This window comes from Ailuropoda melanoleuca, chromosome 2 (genome assembly GCF_002007445.2).
Source record: "Ailuropoda melanoleuca isolate Jingjing chromosome 2, ASM200744v2, whole genome shotgun sequence".
Classification (NCBI taxonomy): domain Eukaryota; kingdom Metazoa; phylum Chordata; class Mammalia; order Carnivora; family Ursidae; genus Ailuropoda; species Ailuropoda melanoleuca.
The window spans coordinates 11,774,226-11,794,328 of NC_048219.1; the positions used below are offsets into that span (position 1 = coordinate 11,774,226).

At 46.4% G+C, this 20,103-nt stretch overlaps 1 protein-coding gene across 1 annotated transcript in view; it reads right to left on the reverse strand.

Annotated features, from left to right (window-relative positions):
* Window positions 1-20,103, reverse strand: part of CSMD2 (CUB and Sushi multiple domains 2) — a 590,718-nt gene that overhangs the window by 118,582 nt on the left and 452,033 nt on the right. Inside the window, exons 29-32 of the mRNA XM_034645185.1 lie at window positions 19,526-19,713; window positions 6,652-6,846; window positions 5,627-5,743; window positions 3,060-3,173 (exon numbers count right to left, since the gene is read on the reverse strand). Of these exons, the coding sequence (XP_034501076.1) occupies window positions 3,060-3,173; window positions 5,627-5,743; window positions 6,652-6,846; window positions 19,526-19,713 (614 nt within the window). The remainder of the gene's footprint in view (window positions 1-3,059; window positions 3,174-5,626; window positions 5,744-6,651; window positions 6,847-19,525; window positions 19,714-20,103) is intronic.

A 20,103-nucleotide genomic window follows, 5' to 3' on the forward strand; every position in this document is an offset into this window, starting at 1 on the left:
GCACTCTCTTCTGAGATACTTAAGGAATTAAAAAAATGTCTTTGGCTACTGAGTGGGCCTCATTTCATCCCCAGAGCAGAAATGGTTCAGGCTATATTCTCTCATCATGTGGCAATAAAATGAGAAATTAACACAAACATTTAAATGGAACAAGAACAAAATCCAAGTTCCTGGAGGAAAAGAAAAGGCAGCCTTAAAGGACTCAGGCAAAACGAGGAAAACAGGATGACAGATTATCTAGAAAGTAGCGAGGAGGACAATAGCACACATCAATACTCATATCACGAAGCCCAGACTATCTTAGAGAGGAGTATACCGCTATCCACATGCTCTTCGTTACACTGGGAAGATAACGAAAAAGCTCTTAACTCAAGGAGTTAGCACAAGAAGAACGGCATAGAAGAATTGAGAAGTAGAAGCAATAAGAATCGCAACAAAACAACACAAGACCCCTGGTCCCGATGGGAAAAGAGGGGCACTAGGCACTAGGGCCTTATGGCACCTAAAGCGACGGGCTATAACTGCTAACACAAAGGAGATGCAACAGCATCAGAGTCTAGGCTATAACCTATGCTGCTGAATTTAAAATAATTACAAAATGGGCTTTTTACTAAAATACAGAATATCCACATTGATATTGAGGTAATATCCTTGAATGGACCAATAACAATGGAAGAAAATAAAAGAAAAACACCGAAAAGGAAGAGATAAAATAACGAGACAAATTTATTTGCAGAAGATATTGCTTCTTGCCTAAAGGGCCCAGGAGAACTCAGTCGGCAGTGTTAGCATTATTACAGAGGGTTCATTGACTTTACAAAATGACTATACCAAAAATATCAGTCTTATAATATAGTAGCAGAGACCAGCTAGAAAATATAACAGAGGGAAGGGGAGACCCTTTCACAGCAGCAACAGAAACAACAACAAAAATTGCCATGAAATATCTAGGAGGGAAGTTAACAAAAAATGAATACAGCTGAAGTGAAAATTAGAGCCCTGTCCCCAAGGTTACAAAAGATATATTGATGGAGAGACAAACCATGTTCCTGGAAGGGAAGAAGTTGACTATCATAAAGATGTGAATTCTCCCTCAATTAATCAATAAGTTTAATGGAAGTTCAATGAAAATTCTGATGCAATTTTTTTTAACTTGGCAAGATATTTCTAGAAGTTATTTGGAGGCAAAAATCAACAAGAACAGCCAATAAAAAATTCAAAAGAAAGAATGAGTTTGGGGACTTATAGTACCATATGTTTAAAATTATAATATTAAACATTTTCATAATCTTACACTAAACTTTTTGACACTGATACAAAAATAAACAGACACTTAGAGACATGGATAAAAACTCTAGAAACATATCCTTAACTTCATAAAAATTTAATGGATGTAAATCTGGCATTTTGAAAATTCTGTTAGGACAACTGATTAACTAAATTTGAAAGAATATGGTTAGATTCCCTATAACAAATAACAAATCAAAATAAATTCCAAAGGTATTAAAGCAAAACAAACTGAAAAGAAGCAAAAGAAAACACAGAATATTTAATCAGCATAAAAGGAGAAAACTAAAAAAGAAAGCATTGATAGATCTGATATCATGGGAAATTTAAATTTTCTGACATTAGAACACACCCTGAAGAAAGTTAAATAGTAAATGACAAACTGTAGGGGAAGGCTTTTTATAGCATATAATATAGACATGAAGTTTTTATGGTTCATGATAATGCATAGCTTGTAATAATAATGGAGTTCTCCTAAGTCGATAAGAAGATAAATGCTAATAGAAAAATCAACAGCAATTCACAATTAAATTCACAGATAAAAAATGCATGGGCCAATAATTACATTATAAAAAGGTTAACCCAACTAGTAATAAAAAAAGGCAAATTAAGAAATGAGATACCATTTTCACTTTTCAAACTGATGATGTTTTTTTCCCTTAATTAGCTAGTTTTTGTGAGAATAAAACATGCCCTCTTATTCACTGGTGGTGAACAAAGAGGCAAGAACTTTGTAGAGGGATGTTTGGCATTTTGGCATATCTCAAAATCTGGGATTTTGAGAATTCTGTTGAAACAACTGATTGACTAAGTTTGAAAGAATATAGTTATGTTCCCATAAAAAGCCTTAAAGATCACACATATCCTTTAACTTAACAATTTTACTTCTAGATAATCTAAGGTAATAGTCAGAAATGTATATAAAGACATACGCATAATACACTGAGTTACTACTATTCATGAGAATGAAAAATTAGAAACAATCTCAATGTTCAATAACAGGGAATTCATTACATACATTTTTTACATAAATTTTAAGTAACTAGATGATAGACTATTTTGCATCATTTAAAAATCCTATTATAGAAGAAAATAATGACAGAAATGCTCACAATGAACATTTCAATAAAAATATGTACATTGTTTTATTCAATAAAATATGCAAAAGATTAAGTCTAAGTAGATATAAAGCCTGGGGGGGGGAATACACTCCATCTTTCAATGGTTCTTTCTGGGTCGTTTTTATTTTAATTCTCCGTACAATTATTTTGTCTTGCCTCTAAGTTTTCTACATTGAAAACGCAGTATGCTTTAATTAGAAAAACATGTTGGGTTAAGAATAAACCAAAAGGGTTAGGCTGGTGATGGGTATTAAGGAGGGCACTATTGCATGGTGCACTGGGTGTTATATGTAACTAATGAATCATGGAACTTTACATCAAAAACTAGGGCTGTACTGTATGGTGACTAACATAATATAAAAAATTATTTTTTAAAAAAAGAATAAACCAACAGGGGAATACTACACCAGTACTACACCACTGGGGGCGCAGGTGTAGACACGGCTTGGGGTGAGAGTAGCTTCTGAAGCCCCCTTCTATGTTTGGGCTACCAGGAGCTGACTGTTGCGTCGTAGAGACAGTACCAGCTTACGATAGACACAAAGCTGTGTGGTTCCACCGCGGCCAGTCTTATAGGGCGTCTTTCCTTCCAGCTGGCCCACGATGCCCTCAGCCCGCCCCCATGCCCAATGCCAGCCAAGCCCTGGGTACCTGTGTGGGAGCCCGAGAGGGAGCTGAGGAGCCGGGAGTGTTGGCTGTGGCCGTCATGCACCTCCACCACGTCGTTGAGGGCCGTGTGGAAGAAGGCGAATTGTCCAAACACCACTGTGGAGGAGACACGGTGTGGAGACCTCAGCATGGAATGTTGGCCGCCATCTTGGGGGCAAGGACTGGAGGTGTGGGGACTGCAGGCCAGGAGAAGGGAAGCCCTGGAGTAAGTTGTTGGTTCCTGGGGCTAACTGCTTGCTGAGGCTTTCTGCGGGCTGATCAGAACACTGGCCAGACACCAGGCATGGGGCTGTGAGAAGGTCGAGAGGGCCAGCTGGCATTCTCCCTCACGGGTCAAGGTAACACTGAAGGCTGAACTCAACGGTCAGGCTTGGTGGAAGTGGAGCTGAGTTAACCCTATTCCCTTCTCAGACAACAGTGGCATTAGCTACTCATGGACATGGAAGGGCTTTTGGAAACATCCCCCATTTTCCATGTGATCTCAGGACCCTGTATTTTCCTTTATTTTTTCTTTAAAAATCCAAACGACTGGGACAGCCCTTGATACAAGATGCCCCATGTTTTAAGAGGAGCAGCCACTCTTGGGGAAGGAGCAACTGTCTAAGGAATGGCCAAACATCTTTAGCTCATTTCCCTCTGGCCAAGCCAAGGGAAGAGGCAAAATGGCATTTATTAAGCACCTACTGTGTGCCAGGTACCCATGAGAATGCTTACTCTGTGCAAGCAGAAATGTTTCCTATCCCATCCGTCTAACTCAGTACCCATTTTCAGGGCTTTAAAATGTGTTCTCCTTCCTGCTCCTTTCCCCACCCCTCCAACTCCTGCTTCTTTCCCTCTTCCCCTGGTTCTTGCTCTCAGATGCACCTGGTGAGCTAGGAGGCCGGTGCAGACAGACTGAACCAAGGTCTTGCAGATAGCTGAACTGGAGCTGTGCCCGCTGTGGGGTCAGTGATACAGCCCCTCTGGCAGTGACTGGCAGAGAGGGAGTGGCTGAGGAAAGCCCCTGTGATTCGTCAGTCAATAAAGGGGAAAAAACCCCACTTAAGCAAAGAGATAAGCAAGATAATTTCAGATAGTGTTAAAATTAAGCCCTAGAGGTAATGGGAAAACATGATAGGATGAGGCAGGTCACTTTAGGTAGGGGATCAAAGGAAGATCTATTGGAAGAGGATGTCAGAGCTGAGACCCTGAGCTGGAGGACAAGTATTGCAGACCCGGAGGCAAACAACTGCCCCTAATCCCTGGGTTCAGCATCCTTGGCCAAGAGAAGATACTTGGGACAGATCACTCACTTCCTCCAACCAGCTCTCTGCATGCAGGTTTCAGCCCAGTGAAACTGACCAGACTTGGGGTTGGTTCTTTTAAAGGCCTGAGCTTTTTATTATGGGAGGAATCCAAGCACAAACAGCACACCACTTATTGAGGGTTCTCCTCTGTGTGGCAGATTGGACTGGAAAACCTTGTAGGATTCACTAACAGTGACCCTGCAGGTTAAAAGCTCCTGCCACTTAAGTATGTTGGGGAGCATGTGCCTATGCACCTACGTGTACAGGCGCTGGGGTGGGAATGGTCCGTGATGGCTGGAGCTGTAGGTTAAGATGAGAGTGGGAGTTTAGCGAGGACATGTCTCGCTCCTATCTGCAGCAGGCGCATGGTCCCTGAGAGATGCTTCATGAATGCTTGGTGATGTCAGGTGTTACCCTATATCCACACCATCCTATTTCAGGAATCAGCGGCCAGCTCTCTGCAGGCTGCCCCATCTGTCCCTCTCCAAGATGGTCAGGACATATCAATGCCCCTTACCCCACCCAACACCAATCCTGCTTAGAAATAGTTGTTACTCCTCCTACAAAGAGGAGATCCAGGGAGAAATCATCCAGGTGGGTCACCTGATTGCCCAGGTACAACCAGCCTGGTTGCCACTTAGCACATACTGAATTCTCCAGGAATGGCAGGACTCTTCAATGTCCCCACTGCCAACCAGGTGACAAGCCTGGCTTCTTTTTGCCTGCATCTCTTAGAATCTGGAAGTTTTTCTGCTGTCTCAGGACGCTGTTCTGCTCCTCACTTTCTTGTTGACCCTACCTATAGTTGCTGGACCAGGCTCCCAGTCTCAGATGGAATACTGGCACATGGTGGTTCCTAGTTCTGTCCTACTCCTTTCTTCTTCCTGCCCTTTGGCTGCCCTCTCCCGGGGTTCCCAATCAGCCTGGAACTGCAGCCCCTCTACTGAGACTTAGGCTGTGCTGGCTAGCTTCCGGTGTCCCTGCCTTCCCCCTGTCCTGGCTAGTTCCTCCCCAGCTGCATCCCCTGGTTCTGCTGGCCTCACCAGGGCCCCTCCTCCCACATGTATCAGGAATGTGCCCTACTGTGTATCCTACTTCCACTTCATGGCATCTGCAACCAGGTGTCCTATACAGGAGACTGTTTGCCCGTTCCCACAATGGGAGTGCATACAATTGAGAGTGGGATTGGGACACAACTGAGAAGGGCTGGAGGCCCTGGAAGTGGTCAGAAAACATACAAACAGACATGCAACACCTCCATACCATAGTCCTTGGGCACGGTGACAAAATAGAGGCAGATCTGTCCACTGGTGTAGTTCTGGGGGTAGTTGGGGGACAAGACCACTCCGTCTGAACCCACATATTGTCCCCCACAGGGGGCTGAAAGAGAAATCAGAGAGGGCCAGGTGACCTTATAGACCTCTCACCAACAGTCATCCTTTGTTTTGCCCACCCCCAGCCTGAGTCACTGGCCCTGGTGGGGTGGCCCTGAGGTTTGCAGCCACTAGTGTGGTGGCAGGGAGTTCTGAGGACGTCCCTGGCCTGACATGTGGCCTGAAACCCACCCTGAAGCCATCCAAGGCCCTCCCGGCCACACGTCAGATCTTGCCCTCTAACTAGTAACACCAGCATTGGTCCCTAGAGGCACAGGGGCCTAGCAATGTTCTTTTGCCCCATGGCTGAAGTCTCCCCCAGGCAGTTAGTGTCTCATGAGTAGAGAGCTGAAGATCCCAGAGTAGCCCCACTGGGAGTGGCTGGTTCATGCAACCCAGCCACCTTCTGTTCCCATCCATGGTGCCCAGTTCCACAAGGGGTGACCCTGAAAGCCAGCCCCTCTCCGCTAGGCAAAGGGGCCTCCTTGCTTTCCAACTTGGATGGCCACCATGCTCTTGAAATTCTGACACTCTTGCCAGGGCCCCATGGCTAACCAGATCCTGCTGGCCTTAGTTTCACACACCTGACCTCTCAGTAACTCTTCCTAGGCTCAGGAACAAGCCCAGGTCATCTTTAAACTCCAATCTCCCTCCTACGAGCTGGTGGTATGTCTGGGGGCCCCTGTGGAGGATCTCTATCTGAGTAGGGGTGGGAACGCTATGTGATCTGAGAGCGAGGACACATTGATAGGGACTGTACACCTGGTGAATTACCAGCCTCTCTCATTCACAGTGAACACAAGCAGCCTGCTCTGAGGGCCATGTCCCACCCCTCCCCTTCCCACAGCCAACAGCCCCCTCCGCCGCTGGCATGCCCTCACTCCCTCCGACCCCTTCCCATCCCCACTCGGCCACCTGTGCACATTGGTCGGGGGTTGTTCCACGCTGGCTTCCCATCAGGCCCCAGGACGCAGCTGAGGGTAGAGGTGCCCTCAACCTCATAGCCCCCGTGGCAGTAGTAGGTGATGGAGGAGCCTAGCTTCAGGTCGGACCCCACCCGCGTGCCGTTCTTGATGGAACCAGGATCAAAACATGACTCCCGTGGGTTTTCTGGAAAAAAGACACACACACACATGCACACACCACACATACAGAGGACTCATTAGCGGCCCAAGTCCATGGTGCAGCACCCAAGAGAAGACCCTGACTTGAATTAGCCAGAGCATATGGGGATTTGGGAGTGGTGGTCCTTCTCCCTTCAGGTCTGAAAACTTCTCTAAATCTAGGGTTGGAGGTCATCTTGGAGAATGAAATTTTCCTTCTCCCACACTCTTGCCCTGACCCACAAAGGAATGAGTCATAGCTAAACATCTGGGGCCCCTTGTCACGAATGGACTCATTCCTTTCCAAGAGAGGCTGCCCGCTGTCATATCCACACCTGGCAGGTACTTCTCAGTGCATGGGCACCAATACTTAGATTTAGGAAGGAAGTAGGAAACCGCACTTTAAGCCCTGGACTTTCTAGGGTTAAACAGTTTTCCAGAGTTGTGCACTGGGCTACTGGGTGCCTGCTAGTTTATTAAAACAATAGTATTTTTCCACTTGATTTTCATTGCATGTATGTCTTCCCAATTAGGCATCCCATGAGGTACCTAACAGGCACCCACTCTGTCCCTCTATGCTGGACGAGAGTGGACTTGATGCTGCCTGAGCAATTGAGAGCCCTGGTCGGGGCCCCACATCTCTGGAGAAGGGTACTCTGCAGCCTCCCTCACCATTAGCTGGAAATCCTGAGGAGTTGGAAGCCAATGTCCACTTGCACCCATTGACGCTTTCTCTCATCCTCCTTGTCCAAAGACCACTGGTGTCGTCATGGCTGGGCAATGTTAGGGACATGCCACCGGGTATCAGGCTTCCATTGGACTCCTGGAGGTTATACTACAGGGAGGTCTGGAGATCAGGGCTCACAAAAGGGGCCGGCAGCCCGTGTAGGAGGACTCAAAAGTTCAAAAAGCACATTTAAGGCAGAAAGAGCCAGAACAGAAGGGGTCAGAGTTCAAAGATGAATAGCTGAGGAATTCTGCTGAGGCTGTCCTTGTCACCTGGATGTCTTTTAGGCTGCCTATCTGAGGCAGCCGCTGCTTGGCGGGGGGGGGGGGGTTGCTCAGCTGCCAGTTAGCCAGTGACTGATGGGATGGCGCTCTGAGAGTCCACGGTCCTGCCAAGTCTGGCTGCTCTTGTACTGGAGCCCTGGGGACGGCCCTGCTCTTTGTCTGCACCTATAGCTAAGGGTGTAGTAGTCCCAGATATGTTACTGCATGTAAACTCAGGTGGGACCCAGAAAATGGTCCCTCTTCTAGCAGAGGACCCCTCAGTGGTTTCCCTGTGCACCCTGTGGTGTGTTGCCTTCACCCCCTCATCAAACCTCTCTTCTCCCGAAGCCCACTGGCTCTGGCTAGAATACAACTGGCCATTGGGGAACCCATCTGAGAATCAGAGAGACACAGGGAACAGTCACCATCTTATATTTCATCTGTCCTTTTTACAAATGACAGCTGGTCAAACCTAATTTGAAATGCCAAGAAATTAGGTAACTTAGAACTAAGTTGACACAGCTCATGAGGGGCAGAACTAGCTGTGGCCCCCAAAATTCATTTCCCCTCTTCATCCTTCAATAATAGAAACCAGATTTTATCCAGAGTACCCAGGCACCAAACTTCCAGCCTCCAAGCAGCTACATCTGGCCAAAGAGATGTAAACGCAGTCAAGTCCAAGAGTCTCCTGTCTCATTCACAGTAAAAGCCCAAAGCCTTAGAGGCCTACAAGCCCTGCACCTTCTATCCCCAATCCCCACCCCTCTACACTCTTGATCTCAACTCCTATCATTCCTTTGCTAACTTTGCTCCAACCACATTGGCCTCTGTGCATGGAATGTTCCTCTACCCACATGGCTCACTCTCTCGTCTCTTTCAGGATTTAACACAGTGTCTCCTTAGAGACACTTCCTTGACCAGCTGTTCAAATTTTTGATATTCCTCTCCCCAGCACTCCCAGTCACCTTTCTCTGCTTTGTTTCTCTGCACTGGCATCAATACTATCTCATGTACTATCTATTTACCCAGTTTTTTTCTATCTCCTGCCACTAGAATGTAGGTTCCATGAGACAGTTATCCAGTTTTATCTACTGCTCTAGTCCAGTGCCTGGTACATGTTAGGCATTCAATAAGTACCTCTTACTTGGATAAATGTGGGACTTCTAGAAAGGCTGCTTAAGAAAAAGTGACTCAGCTGAGAGAATGCTCATTGGCCCTTTATTCCTTCTTTCCCCCTTCCCCCAGTCTGAACTTAGACATGATGGCTAGAACTCCAGTTGTCATCTTGGATCCTGAGATAGCCATGACGATGGAAGCCATGTCTTCACATGGCAGAGCAGAATGACAAAAGGAGCAGGGGTGGGGGTGGGGGTGACCTCGTCATCCTTGGATGAAAATCTCTAGGTTTCTTGTACAGGAAGGAGGATAAACTTCTACCTCATGTAAGAAGCTGTGCTTTCGGGTAACAGCTGGGCATGTCTGTCGCAGAACTTGACACTGTCAGAAAGTCCTTTCTTCCCTTCTCTGCATGGCAAAAACTCCTACACTTTTCAATGCCACCTTCTCTTGAGTGAGTTTCCTGAACTTTGCCTTCTATCTGGCAGAATTCCGTTTTTCTTTCCTGAATTATAGCATGTGTTGTATATTATCTTGGTAGGTTGGATAAGTGTATTTCTTTCCAGTGGATTCTGGACTCCTCAAGGACAGGGACCATCACCTATTCTCTTCATAACCCTGGCAATTAGCAAAGAACCTGGTATTAGAGCTGGCTCTGTTTGGCACATAATGGCTGCTTAATAAATGAATGCTGAATTGATTGGCTGAACATCTCAGGGCTTGGCAAATCCACAATCACATCAGCGATTCCAACTACAGACTGTATTTTATAGTAACTCACATGTCAGAGCAAGAAGAGCTCATCATTCCAAGCATTNTTGGGGGGGGGGGGGGGGGTTGCTCAGCTGCCAGTTAGCCAGTGACTGATGGGATGGCGCTCTGAGAGTCCACGGTCCTGCCAAGTCTGGCTGCTCTTGTACTGGAGCCCTGGGGACGGCCCTGCTCTTTGTCTGCACCTATAGCTAAGGGTGTAGTAGTCCCAGATATGTTACTGCATGTAAACTCAGGTGGGACCCAGAAAATGGTCCCTCTTCTAGCAGAGGACCCCTCAGTGGTTTCCCTGTGCACCCTGTGGTGTGTTGCCTTCACCCCCTCATCAAACCTCTCTTCTCCCGAAGCCCACTGGCTCTGGCTAGAATACAACTGGCCATTGGGGAACCCATCTGAGAATCAGAGAGACACAGAGAACAGTCACCATCTTATATTTCATCTGTCCTTTTTACAAATGACAGCANAATCCACAATCACATCAGCGATTCCAACTACAGACTGTATTTTATAGTAACTCACATGTCAGAGCAAGAAGAGCTCATCATTCCAAGCATTATCACATTAATGAAAATGACAAGGGTAATGATAATGATGATAGCCCCTTACAGAGGAATATCGCGTTATAATTTTCAAAGTACCTTCCAATCTGTTGTCTCATTTGTGCCTCACAATGGCCTCTGCAGCAGGCAGGGCCAGGTGTGCTCCTGTTCAGGTTACAGATGAGAAATGTGGTGATCAGGGAGGCTAAATGAGTTTCCCAAGCATCCAGCTGGTAAGAAGTAGAATTAAGACCAAAGTCAGGTCTTCGGTCAGTCAGACTAGAGCTCAGCTGTGAGTGATAACACTGTAATGACTGAAACCTCATTGGGATAATAATAAATAAAAACCGAGCCGTCCAAAACAAGAACAGTAAAAGAACAGCTTCTTTTTATCCCAATAGATAAGGAACATTTCTAAACATGGTAATAGCAGGACACTGAAAATAGCAATCCGCACACCCAACCAGTAAGGAACTGGTTAAAAAGGCTGGATTACAGCCATCTACTGAAATACAAGCAGGCTTTAAAAAGAATTGCAAAAGTCTTTGAATACGGATATGGAAAGATGACCAAGATTTATCATAGGACAAAAACCAAAACAAAGTAAAAACAAACCCATATGACAGATTAGTACATATGGTGTGATCTCTATTCACATAGAACAGAGATCAGCAAACTACAGTCCACAGTCTCACTGCCTGTTTTGTATTAAGTTTCAAAAAAGTTTTATGGGAACATAGCCATGCCTATATGTTTAAATAATGTCTATGGCTGTTTTAGCATTACAACAGCAGAGCTGAGCAGATGTAAGAGAGATCTGTCTGGACTGCCAAGCCTAACTATTTATTGTCTGGTCCCTTACAGCAAAAGTTTGCTAGCCCTTGTTCTAGAATTTACACTACTTTGTATTTACATAAAATATCTGGAATGAGATAATAAACCATTAATAATGGTATTTCAGGGGATGGTAGTAATGGGAGGTGTTATGTTTTTAGAGTACATCTTATGGACTTCTATGTTGCTTGAATTTTTCCAACAAACACGTGTTACTTTTAAAACAGGCAAACATGAACATATCTCCATTCTGAATTTGAAGAAGAAAGACCTGTGACTGTGGTGGGTGGTGGTAATGGTGGTAGTGGGAGCAGGTGTGGAAATCTGGTTGTTACTCCTTGGCCCATAGTGTTACGTNGGGGGGGGGGGGGTTGCTCAGCTGCCAGTTAGCCAGTGACTGATGGGATGGCGCTCTGAGAGTCCACGGTCCTGCCAAGTCTGGCTGCTCTTGTACTGGAGCCCTGGGGACGGCCCTGCTCTTTGTCTGCACCTATAGCTAAGGGTGTAGTAGTCCCAGATATGTTACTGCATGTAAACTCAGGTGGGACCCAGAAAATGGTCCCTCTTCTAGCAGAGGACCCCTCAGTGGTTTCCCTGTGCGCCCTGTGGTGTGTTGCCTTCACCCCCTCATCAAACCTCTCTTCTCCCGAAGCCCACTGGCTCTGGCTAGAATACAACTGGCCATTGGGGAACCCATCTGAGAATCAGAGAGACACAGAGAACAGTCACCATCTTATATTTCATCTGTCCTTTTTACAAATGACAGCAGGTCAAACCTAATTTGAAATGCCAAGAAATTAGGTAACTTAGAACTAAGTTGACACAGCTCATGAGGGGCAGAACTAGCTGTGGCCCCCAAAATTCATTTCCCCTCTTCATCCTTCAATAATAGAAACCAGATTTTATCCAGAGTACCCAGGCACCAAACTTCCAGCCTCCAAGCAGCTACATCTGGCCAAAGAGATGTAAACGCAGTCAAGTCCAAGAGTCTCCTGTCTCATTCACAGTAAAAGCCCAAAGCCTTAGAGGCCTACAAGCCCTGCACCTTCTATCCCCAATCCCCACCCCTCTACACTCTTGATCTCAACTCCTATCATTCCTTTGCTAACTTTGCTCCAACCACATTGGCCTCTGTGCATGGAATGTTCCTCTACCCACATGGCTCACTCTCTCGTCTCTTTCAGGATTTAACACAGTGTCTCCTTAGAGACACTTCCTTGACCAGCTGTTCAAATTTTTGATATTCCTCTCCCCAGCACTCCCAGTCACCTTTCTCTGCTTTGTTTCTCTGCACTGGCATCAATACTATCTCATGTACTATCTATTTACCCAGTTTTTTTCTATCTCCTGCCACTAGAATGTAGGTTCCATGAGACAGTTATCCAGTTTTATCTACTGCTCTAGTCCAGTGCCTGGTACATGTTAGGCATTCAATAAGTACCTCTTACTTGGATAAATGTGGGACTTCTAGAAAGGCTGCTTAAGAAAAAGTGACTCAGCTGAGAGAATGCTCATTGGCCCTTTATTCCTTCTTTCCCCCTTCCCCCAGTCTGAACTTAGACATGATGGCTAGAACTCCAGTTGTCATCTTGGATCCTGAGATAGCCATGACGATGGAAGCCATGTCTTCACATGGCAGAGCAGAATGACAAAAGGAGCAGGGGTGGGGGTGGGGGTGACCTCGTCATCCTTGGATGAAAATCTCTAGGTTTCTTGTACAGGAAGGAGGATAAACTTCTACCTCATGTAAGAAGCTGTGCTTTCGGGTAACAGCTGGGCATGTCTGTCGCAGAACTTGACACTGTCAGAAAGTCCTTTCTTCCCTTCTCTGCATGGCAAAAACTCCTACACTTTTCAATGCCACCTTCTCTTGAGTGAGTTTCCTGAACTTTGCCTTCTATCTGGCAGAATTCCGTTTTTCTTTCCTGAATTATAGCATGTGTTGTATATTATCTTGGTAGGTTGGATAAGTGTATTTCTTTCCAGTGGATTCTGGACTCCTCAAGGACAGGGACCATCACCTATTCTCTTCATAACCCTGGCAATTAGCAAAGAACCTGGTATTAGAGCTGGCTCTGTTTGGCACATAATGGCTGCTTAATAAATGAATGCTGAATTGATTGGCTGAACACCTCAGGGCTTGGCAAATCCACAATCACATCAGTGATTCCAACTACAGACTGTATTTTATAGTAACTCACATGTCAGAGCAAGAAGAGCTCATCATTCCAAGCATTATCACATTAATGAAAATGACAAGGGTAATGATAATGATGATAGCCCCTTACAGAGGAATATCGCGTTATAATTTTCAAAGTACCTTCCAATCTGTTGTCTCATTTGTGCCTCACAATGGCCTCTGCAGCAGGCAGGGCCAGGTGTGCTCCTGTTCAGGTTACAGATGAGAAATGTGGTGATCAGGGAGGCTAAATGAGTTTCCCAAGCATCCAGCTGGTAAGAAGTAGAATTAAGACCAAAGTCAGGTCTTCGGTCAGTCAGACTAGAGCTCAGCTGTGAGTGATAACACTGTAATGACTGAAACCTCATTGGGATAATAATAAATAAAAACCGAGCCGTCCAAAACAAGAACAGTAAAAGAACAGCTTCTTTTTATCCCAATAGATAAGGAACATTTCTAAACATGGTAATAGCAGGACACTGAAAATAGCAATCCGCACACCCAACCAGTAAGGAACTGGTTAAAAAGGCTGGATTACAGCCATCTACTGAAATACAAGCAGGCTTTAAAAAGAATTGCAAAAGTCTTTGAATACGGATATGGAAAGATGACCAAGATTTATCATAGGACAAAAACCAAAACAAAGTAAAAACAAACCCATATGACAGATTAGTACATATTGTGTGATCTCTATTCACATAGAACAGAGATCAGCAAACTACAGTCCACAGTCTCACTGCCTGTTTTGTATTAAGTTTCAAAAAAGTTTTATGGGAACATAGCCATGCCTATATGTTTAAATAATGTCTATGGCTGTTTTAGCATTACAACAGCAGAGCTGAGCAGATGTAAGAGAGATCTGTCTGGACTGCCAAGCCTAACTATTTATTGTCTGGTCCCTTACAGCAAAAGTTTGCTAGCCCTTGTTCTAGAATTTACACTACTTTGTATTTACATAAAATATCTGGAATGAGATAATAAACCATTAATAATGGTATTTCAGGGGATGGTAGTAATGGGAGGTGTTATGTTTTTAGAGTACATCTTATGGACTTCTATGTTGCTTGAATTTTTCCAACAAACACGTGTTACTTTTAAAACAGGCAAACATGAACATATCTCCATTCTGAATTTGAAGAAGAAAGACCTGTGACTGTGGTGGGTGGTGGTAATGGTGGTAGTGGGAGCAGGTGTGGAAATCTGGTTGTTACTCCTTGGCCCATAGTGTTACGTCCAAAGGCTTGAAAGAGAAAATAGGTGCTTTTTAGTACCTTCTGGTAGGAGCCGACCTTGGCCTTTCCTGAGTTATTTCAGATTCTCTAACGCAGGCTTCAAACTCTTCTTTGGAACTTCTTCAAACTCCCTCTGTCTGCAACACTCCCCCAGCCCTGCTCTTGCACAGTGGCTTCTTCTCAACCTTTAGGCCTCTGTTTAAGTGTCACCTGCTGGGCGAGGTCCTCACCTTCACCAACTGCCATTCTGTAGTTGACTCCCCATTTCTCTTTCTCACAGCAACAGTCTCTTTCCTAACTGCCACTTCTTACTCCTTGTTGGTCTGCTTATGTATCGTCTATTTCCCCCACTCACCTTTATATTACCTTAGGGTGGGGACCATGACCACTGTGCTCACCGCTGTAGCCTCCATATTCAGCATAGGGCATGGCAGGAAGTGGGAGCTCAATAAGCATTTGTTGAGTGAATGAATGGTCTCTACACTCATGAATGGACATCCTAGCCTGTCCCTGTCCAGGAGGAGGCCACCACACCTGCTGGAAGATGACAACAAAAGTCCCCCCCCCATACACATACACCCATTCTTCTGATGTTTTTGGCTTGGAGAAAGACACTAAGTCTCTCTGGGACTCATTTTTAGTAACTGTATCCAAAAACCAGGATCCTCCTTATTCCCTGTTTACTTCGAGCGAAGGGTAAAGCTACCCAGGTGGCTGAATTCAGATGAGAATGCCTCAGAGCATGGTTTTATAGAAGTCCACAAATGACATGATTGCATTCAGAATCATCTAAAAGACCTGCCTAGAATGACTCAGATACCACAATCACCTTCCAGGAGTAGCTGGACAGACACACCTACAAACTCATCCACTGCCTTATAAGTAGGGGAGCCTCCAAGATCTCATCGGTAGCAGAAATGTCTCTCCATCTGGTTGTCATGAGGACATGAAGTCTGCAGAGGCAGAAACTTTATTTTGTTCCCTGCTTTGTTCTCAGCCCCTATAAGAGTGTCTGGCATACAGAAGGTGCTAAATAAATATTTACTGAGCGAACAAAAGAATAAAACTGCATGATCCGCCCTCGGCCGTAATGAAAAAGCCTAATTCCATGACATTATTCAGTGGATGCTTGCCTTAAGCCTGATCAGTCTGAAGGTCCTCTGGGATTTGGAATTGGGACCCAGACTGGGGAGTGATTCAGAGTCAAGAGTGAGGCGGCCATACTTGTCCTAGGGGAAGCAATGAACGTGCATCTGCAGAGAGGGGAGAATGTAGCAGATTCTTAGGAAGAAGCGGGGAGGAGACCCAGTGGTCCTGGAGACAGGAGGTAATCTCAACCTTCAACTCTTCCTTCCTGATTTCAGTCCCTTGGAACTTTATGCTTCCTGCCCTTGAGCTCTTGTATTTTAAAGACAGAGTCCCTTTTTGTGTTAAGTTAGAGGGAGTTTTTGTTATGTGTACTGTTAAAATATAGAATCCCTTTTAGCTTAAATTAGTTTGGCCATCAGTTTTCTTATAAGAAAGTTTTTGTCTCAAGTTGGATTCAATGCGTTTTGGTTTTTTGCATTTTTATAATAAATTAACCCCCCTTTTTTGCTGAAGTTCATCTGAGTGGGTCTCTCAATTTGAAACTAAATGAGCCCTGACTCAGCTGCGACCACATTGTTTCTGCTTCCCACTTGGGAATTTGGCAGGATGTGGGGAAAGGTCCCTGGTCTGTGTGCCTCTGGTCAGAAGGGGGTTGACCTCAGAGAGTGGTTTTCCCTGGACTAAGCCCAGCAGAGTCTGGCAACATCTCCCTACGTCGTTCCCCTCACCTCCCACTCCAGGACCCCTGAAACCAACAGCACCCAGGAGACCCAGATACTCAGCATTAGAGGAGCCCTGGATCTCTCTAAAAGACAAGGCTGCATTCTGCCTCTGGACACAGGATGCAGACGATTCTCTTCCTAAGGATCCAGGCCTGCCTCAGTGTGCTAGTCCTTAGTGGGCTACGTCTCAGTGTATGGTGTTCTATGGACTCACGGAGTGTAGTGTCTCAATTCCTTGCCGTGGATCGGAGACATATATAGGATACACACACACCACAAATATTCATGTTATAAATATTTCACACTCATGTGTGTGCAAAACTTCATCTCACACTTTATATCTTCAGTAAACAGAAAAGAAAATGTACTGCATTTGATAGGGATGGCCCCATGAGGAGGGCTCCAAACTCTTCTCTCTTCCAAACAAGAGTAGAACAAATGAAATATCCATTTCACAGGAAAGAAGGCAACGGAGAGAGAAGATGGATTAAAGTGTGCCCCAAGTAGCTCCCGGTGTCGGGCCCTGTGCTGGGGGCTGCGCCTGTTTCCCACCCCCACACTAGCTCTTTCATGCAGTGTGCTATCCTTTTTTGACGGGTAAGGCATGGAAGCTCAGAGAATGAAAGGGACTTGCTTGAAGTCATACTGTTAATAAGAGATGAGGGCCACCCCATAAAGATATTGAGCATGGGGGGGGGATATCACTGAGGCCATGGGATCTGGTAGCAGAGGAGACCCACTCCAGGAATCCAGGGATCCATTCTAGGAGAAGGAGACCAGGAGGCAAGGCAAAGGATCCCTGGGTCCCACAAAATGGGCTGTCTGACCAGAGGCCGGGGCCATAGTAGAGGGGTGGCTAATATTAGGGAGTGTGTCATCTGAGAAGGAAGGAAGGAAGGCTGCCTCAGGCCTCACCAGGCATCTCCTGCCCCAAACAGGCACATTTATCTTGGTGCTTATACCACAGATGCCAACAAGATGGTGGAGGGTGCATGGGTGGGCATCCCCACTCCCCACTCCCTGCTCCCCAGTAATTGGCCTCCTTCAGCCGCTTGGCTGGCCCAGATGCCTGCCTGGAAGGCCTTTTTTCCTGGGGCTCTGTTTTGAAGCTGGGGACCCCCTCCAGATGTGGTCTTGGACCAACAGTTGAAAGTGGGAAGGGCTTCTTTGGGAAAGAGGGCCTGGAAGTGTGGCCCTGGCCTGTGGCTTCAGTGGAGGGGATTGGGGGAGAGGTGGCTACAGCCAGGATGCCGTGAACCCAGGAGCTTACTGTATCCAGGGATGGTGAGCTAAAGTCCTCTTGTGAAGAGGCTGGAAGAGGTGACCTCTGGGGTGACATTTTGGGATCTCCACCAGGGGGAAGACCCCAGCAGGGACAAGCTGGAGGTGGCTAAGGTGGTTGCTAATGCTTGACCAGGGTTAAAAGCTATCACTTGAGGTGGCTTCAAGTGCCACGTTTGTGTGACTTTTTCTGGTCATGCTCAGCCACGTGAATGTGGGTGTGACACAGGGTGTCGTTTTGCAAGGGTGCAGCAGAAGGGCCAGGGGACAGGGAGCTTGAGGGTACTTCTGTGGGTGTGATAGAAGAGGTGAACAGGAAGAAAAGTGAAGATGGTAATATGGCAGTGGGGACGGTGGTGGCAGAGCGATGGGTCCTGGGCTGCGTCTAAGTCATGCCTCTTTCAGAATTCCGCACTATGTGATGGTGTTTGTTCTGATACCAGCACATGCAGAAGGGTTTGGGGACAGGAGGTTTATTGAGTGGGAGGTGCCTGGAGGAAGAAAGGATGGCAAAATATCCATTATTCAGACCAGCCCCACAAGGAGAGAAGACCGCAGCAAAACGTTCTCTACTTTGTGCGCTAAGTATCATCTAGAATTGTATCTGACCAAAGAGCAGGCAGTCAGTAAATTTCAAGAATTTTGATGTGTTGATGGACGTGAAGTACTTAGGACCATGTGGGCGGTTGGTCGATGCTAAGTTAGCTGTTGCTATGATCGGTATTATTTGTGAGTGTGTGTGAGATATTCCCAGCAGTTGCCAGAAATATTTAATTAAGGAGCCCTTTAAAAGGTTGCTGAGGTCCGACACTATGCAAGTGGGGGACATGAGCCAGAAACTTTTTAATTTTAACGGGTAATATGACCCCATTTGTCCACACAGGCTGATGAGGCCCGGGTGAACTTGGGTTAGAGCAACAATAACAAAATCGATCATCTCTAGAGTATCTGTAGAGCGTTTAGCACCTACTGGGCATTGTACTCCTACATATAATATGTATGTATAAAATATCTTTTAATTTTAACCTTCTGCAGCGTAATTATTATTACCACCACTTTATAGATGGAGGAACAGCTTCCAAGAGATAATAACTTGCCAAGTGCACAAATCAAGCAAGAAGTGGAGCTAGGGTTTGGATGATGGCGTCTGGGATAATTAGGGAAGAAGAAAAGGTCACACAGAGAATAACAGGGTAGAAGCACTCGGAGTGGCTGGGAGCCTGGAGCCTCTCTTACTCTTGCTGCTGGAACATTACGGAGCACCTGCTGCGTGCCGGGTGCCGGCCCAAGGGCTCCGGAGCACAGAGTCATGGATCCTCACAACGGGTCTGTGAGGCAGGCATCAGCCTACCACCATGTTATGATGAAGGAATGGGGGTTTAGAGAGGTTCAGTAACTCGCCCAAAGCCACACAACTGCCAAGTAGCAAACACGAGCCCAGGACGCAGTTAATCTGACAGTCTAGGCTCTCGACGGGACAGGGAGCGAGGCCTGTTTGTTTGTAAGGAGATGGTTATGGGAACACGGCCATACCCACTCCTTTATATTTTGTCTTGGGCTGCTTGAGTGCTACTGTGACAGCACTGAATGGTTGTGACAGAGACCGAATGCCTCACAAGCCTAAAATATGAACTATTTGGGCCTTTAAGAAAAAAATGTGCTGAGCCCTGCTTTGACCTCTATGCTTTGTCTTGCAAGGACTGACCCTCACGAGAAAGGACACAAGAGGAGCAGGGATGTGGAAATAGAAATGAGGTGCGAGAGTGCCGGTCCCCCCTTTCTCCCAGGCCTGGGGCACATGGGAGGGAAGGCTAAGCCACCTGGAAGGCAGAGGCTCTGCCTGTGACCCAGCCCCGTGCCCTCCTCGCCACCCCTCCCCTCTGCCGGGTCTGGCTGGCCCTGCCCTCCGTACTCTCGGCCGCCAGGGCTCTACCTGTGTAGTCGATGACGAAGCCGGCACTGCTCACGGATGCGTCACTGCGGAAGGCGAGGAAGAGGCTGTTGCTGCTACTCTCGATGCGGCCTGGGAGCTGGGAGCCATAGAAGCTTCCTATGAGAGGGCTGAGAGAGTCCCGTCCATCGTAGATATGGAGGAAGTCATAGCCAGGCTCCAAGTTAAAGCTGGGGAATAAAAACATCCCGCCCCCACCCCGCTAAGGTCACAAAAGGCTCATGCTGGGCCTTAGGCTCAAGCGAGGGAGGGGGCCTCCCAGGCAGTGAGCCGTCCGCCCCACTGGAGCCCAACTCCTGACACTTTCTGGTGGGAGGGAGAGAGGGAAGCCCCGACGGCCTCCCAGACAGGCCAGGAGATGGATAAGCCAGGCCTGGGGGCAGAGGAGACTGGTCTGAGAGTCAGTGCCCAGACAGCTGGAGCTGAAAACCTAGCACCCTCTTTCTGAACAAAACATTTTTAATTGAAATACATTTGACATATAATATTGTGTAAATTTAAGGTGTGCAACATGTTGGTTGGACACATTTTATATGTAATATGACTGTCGTAGTGGTAAA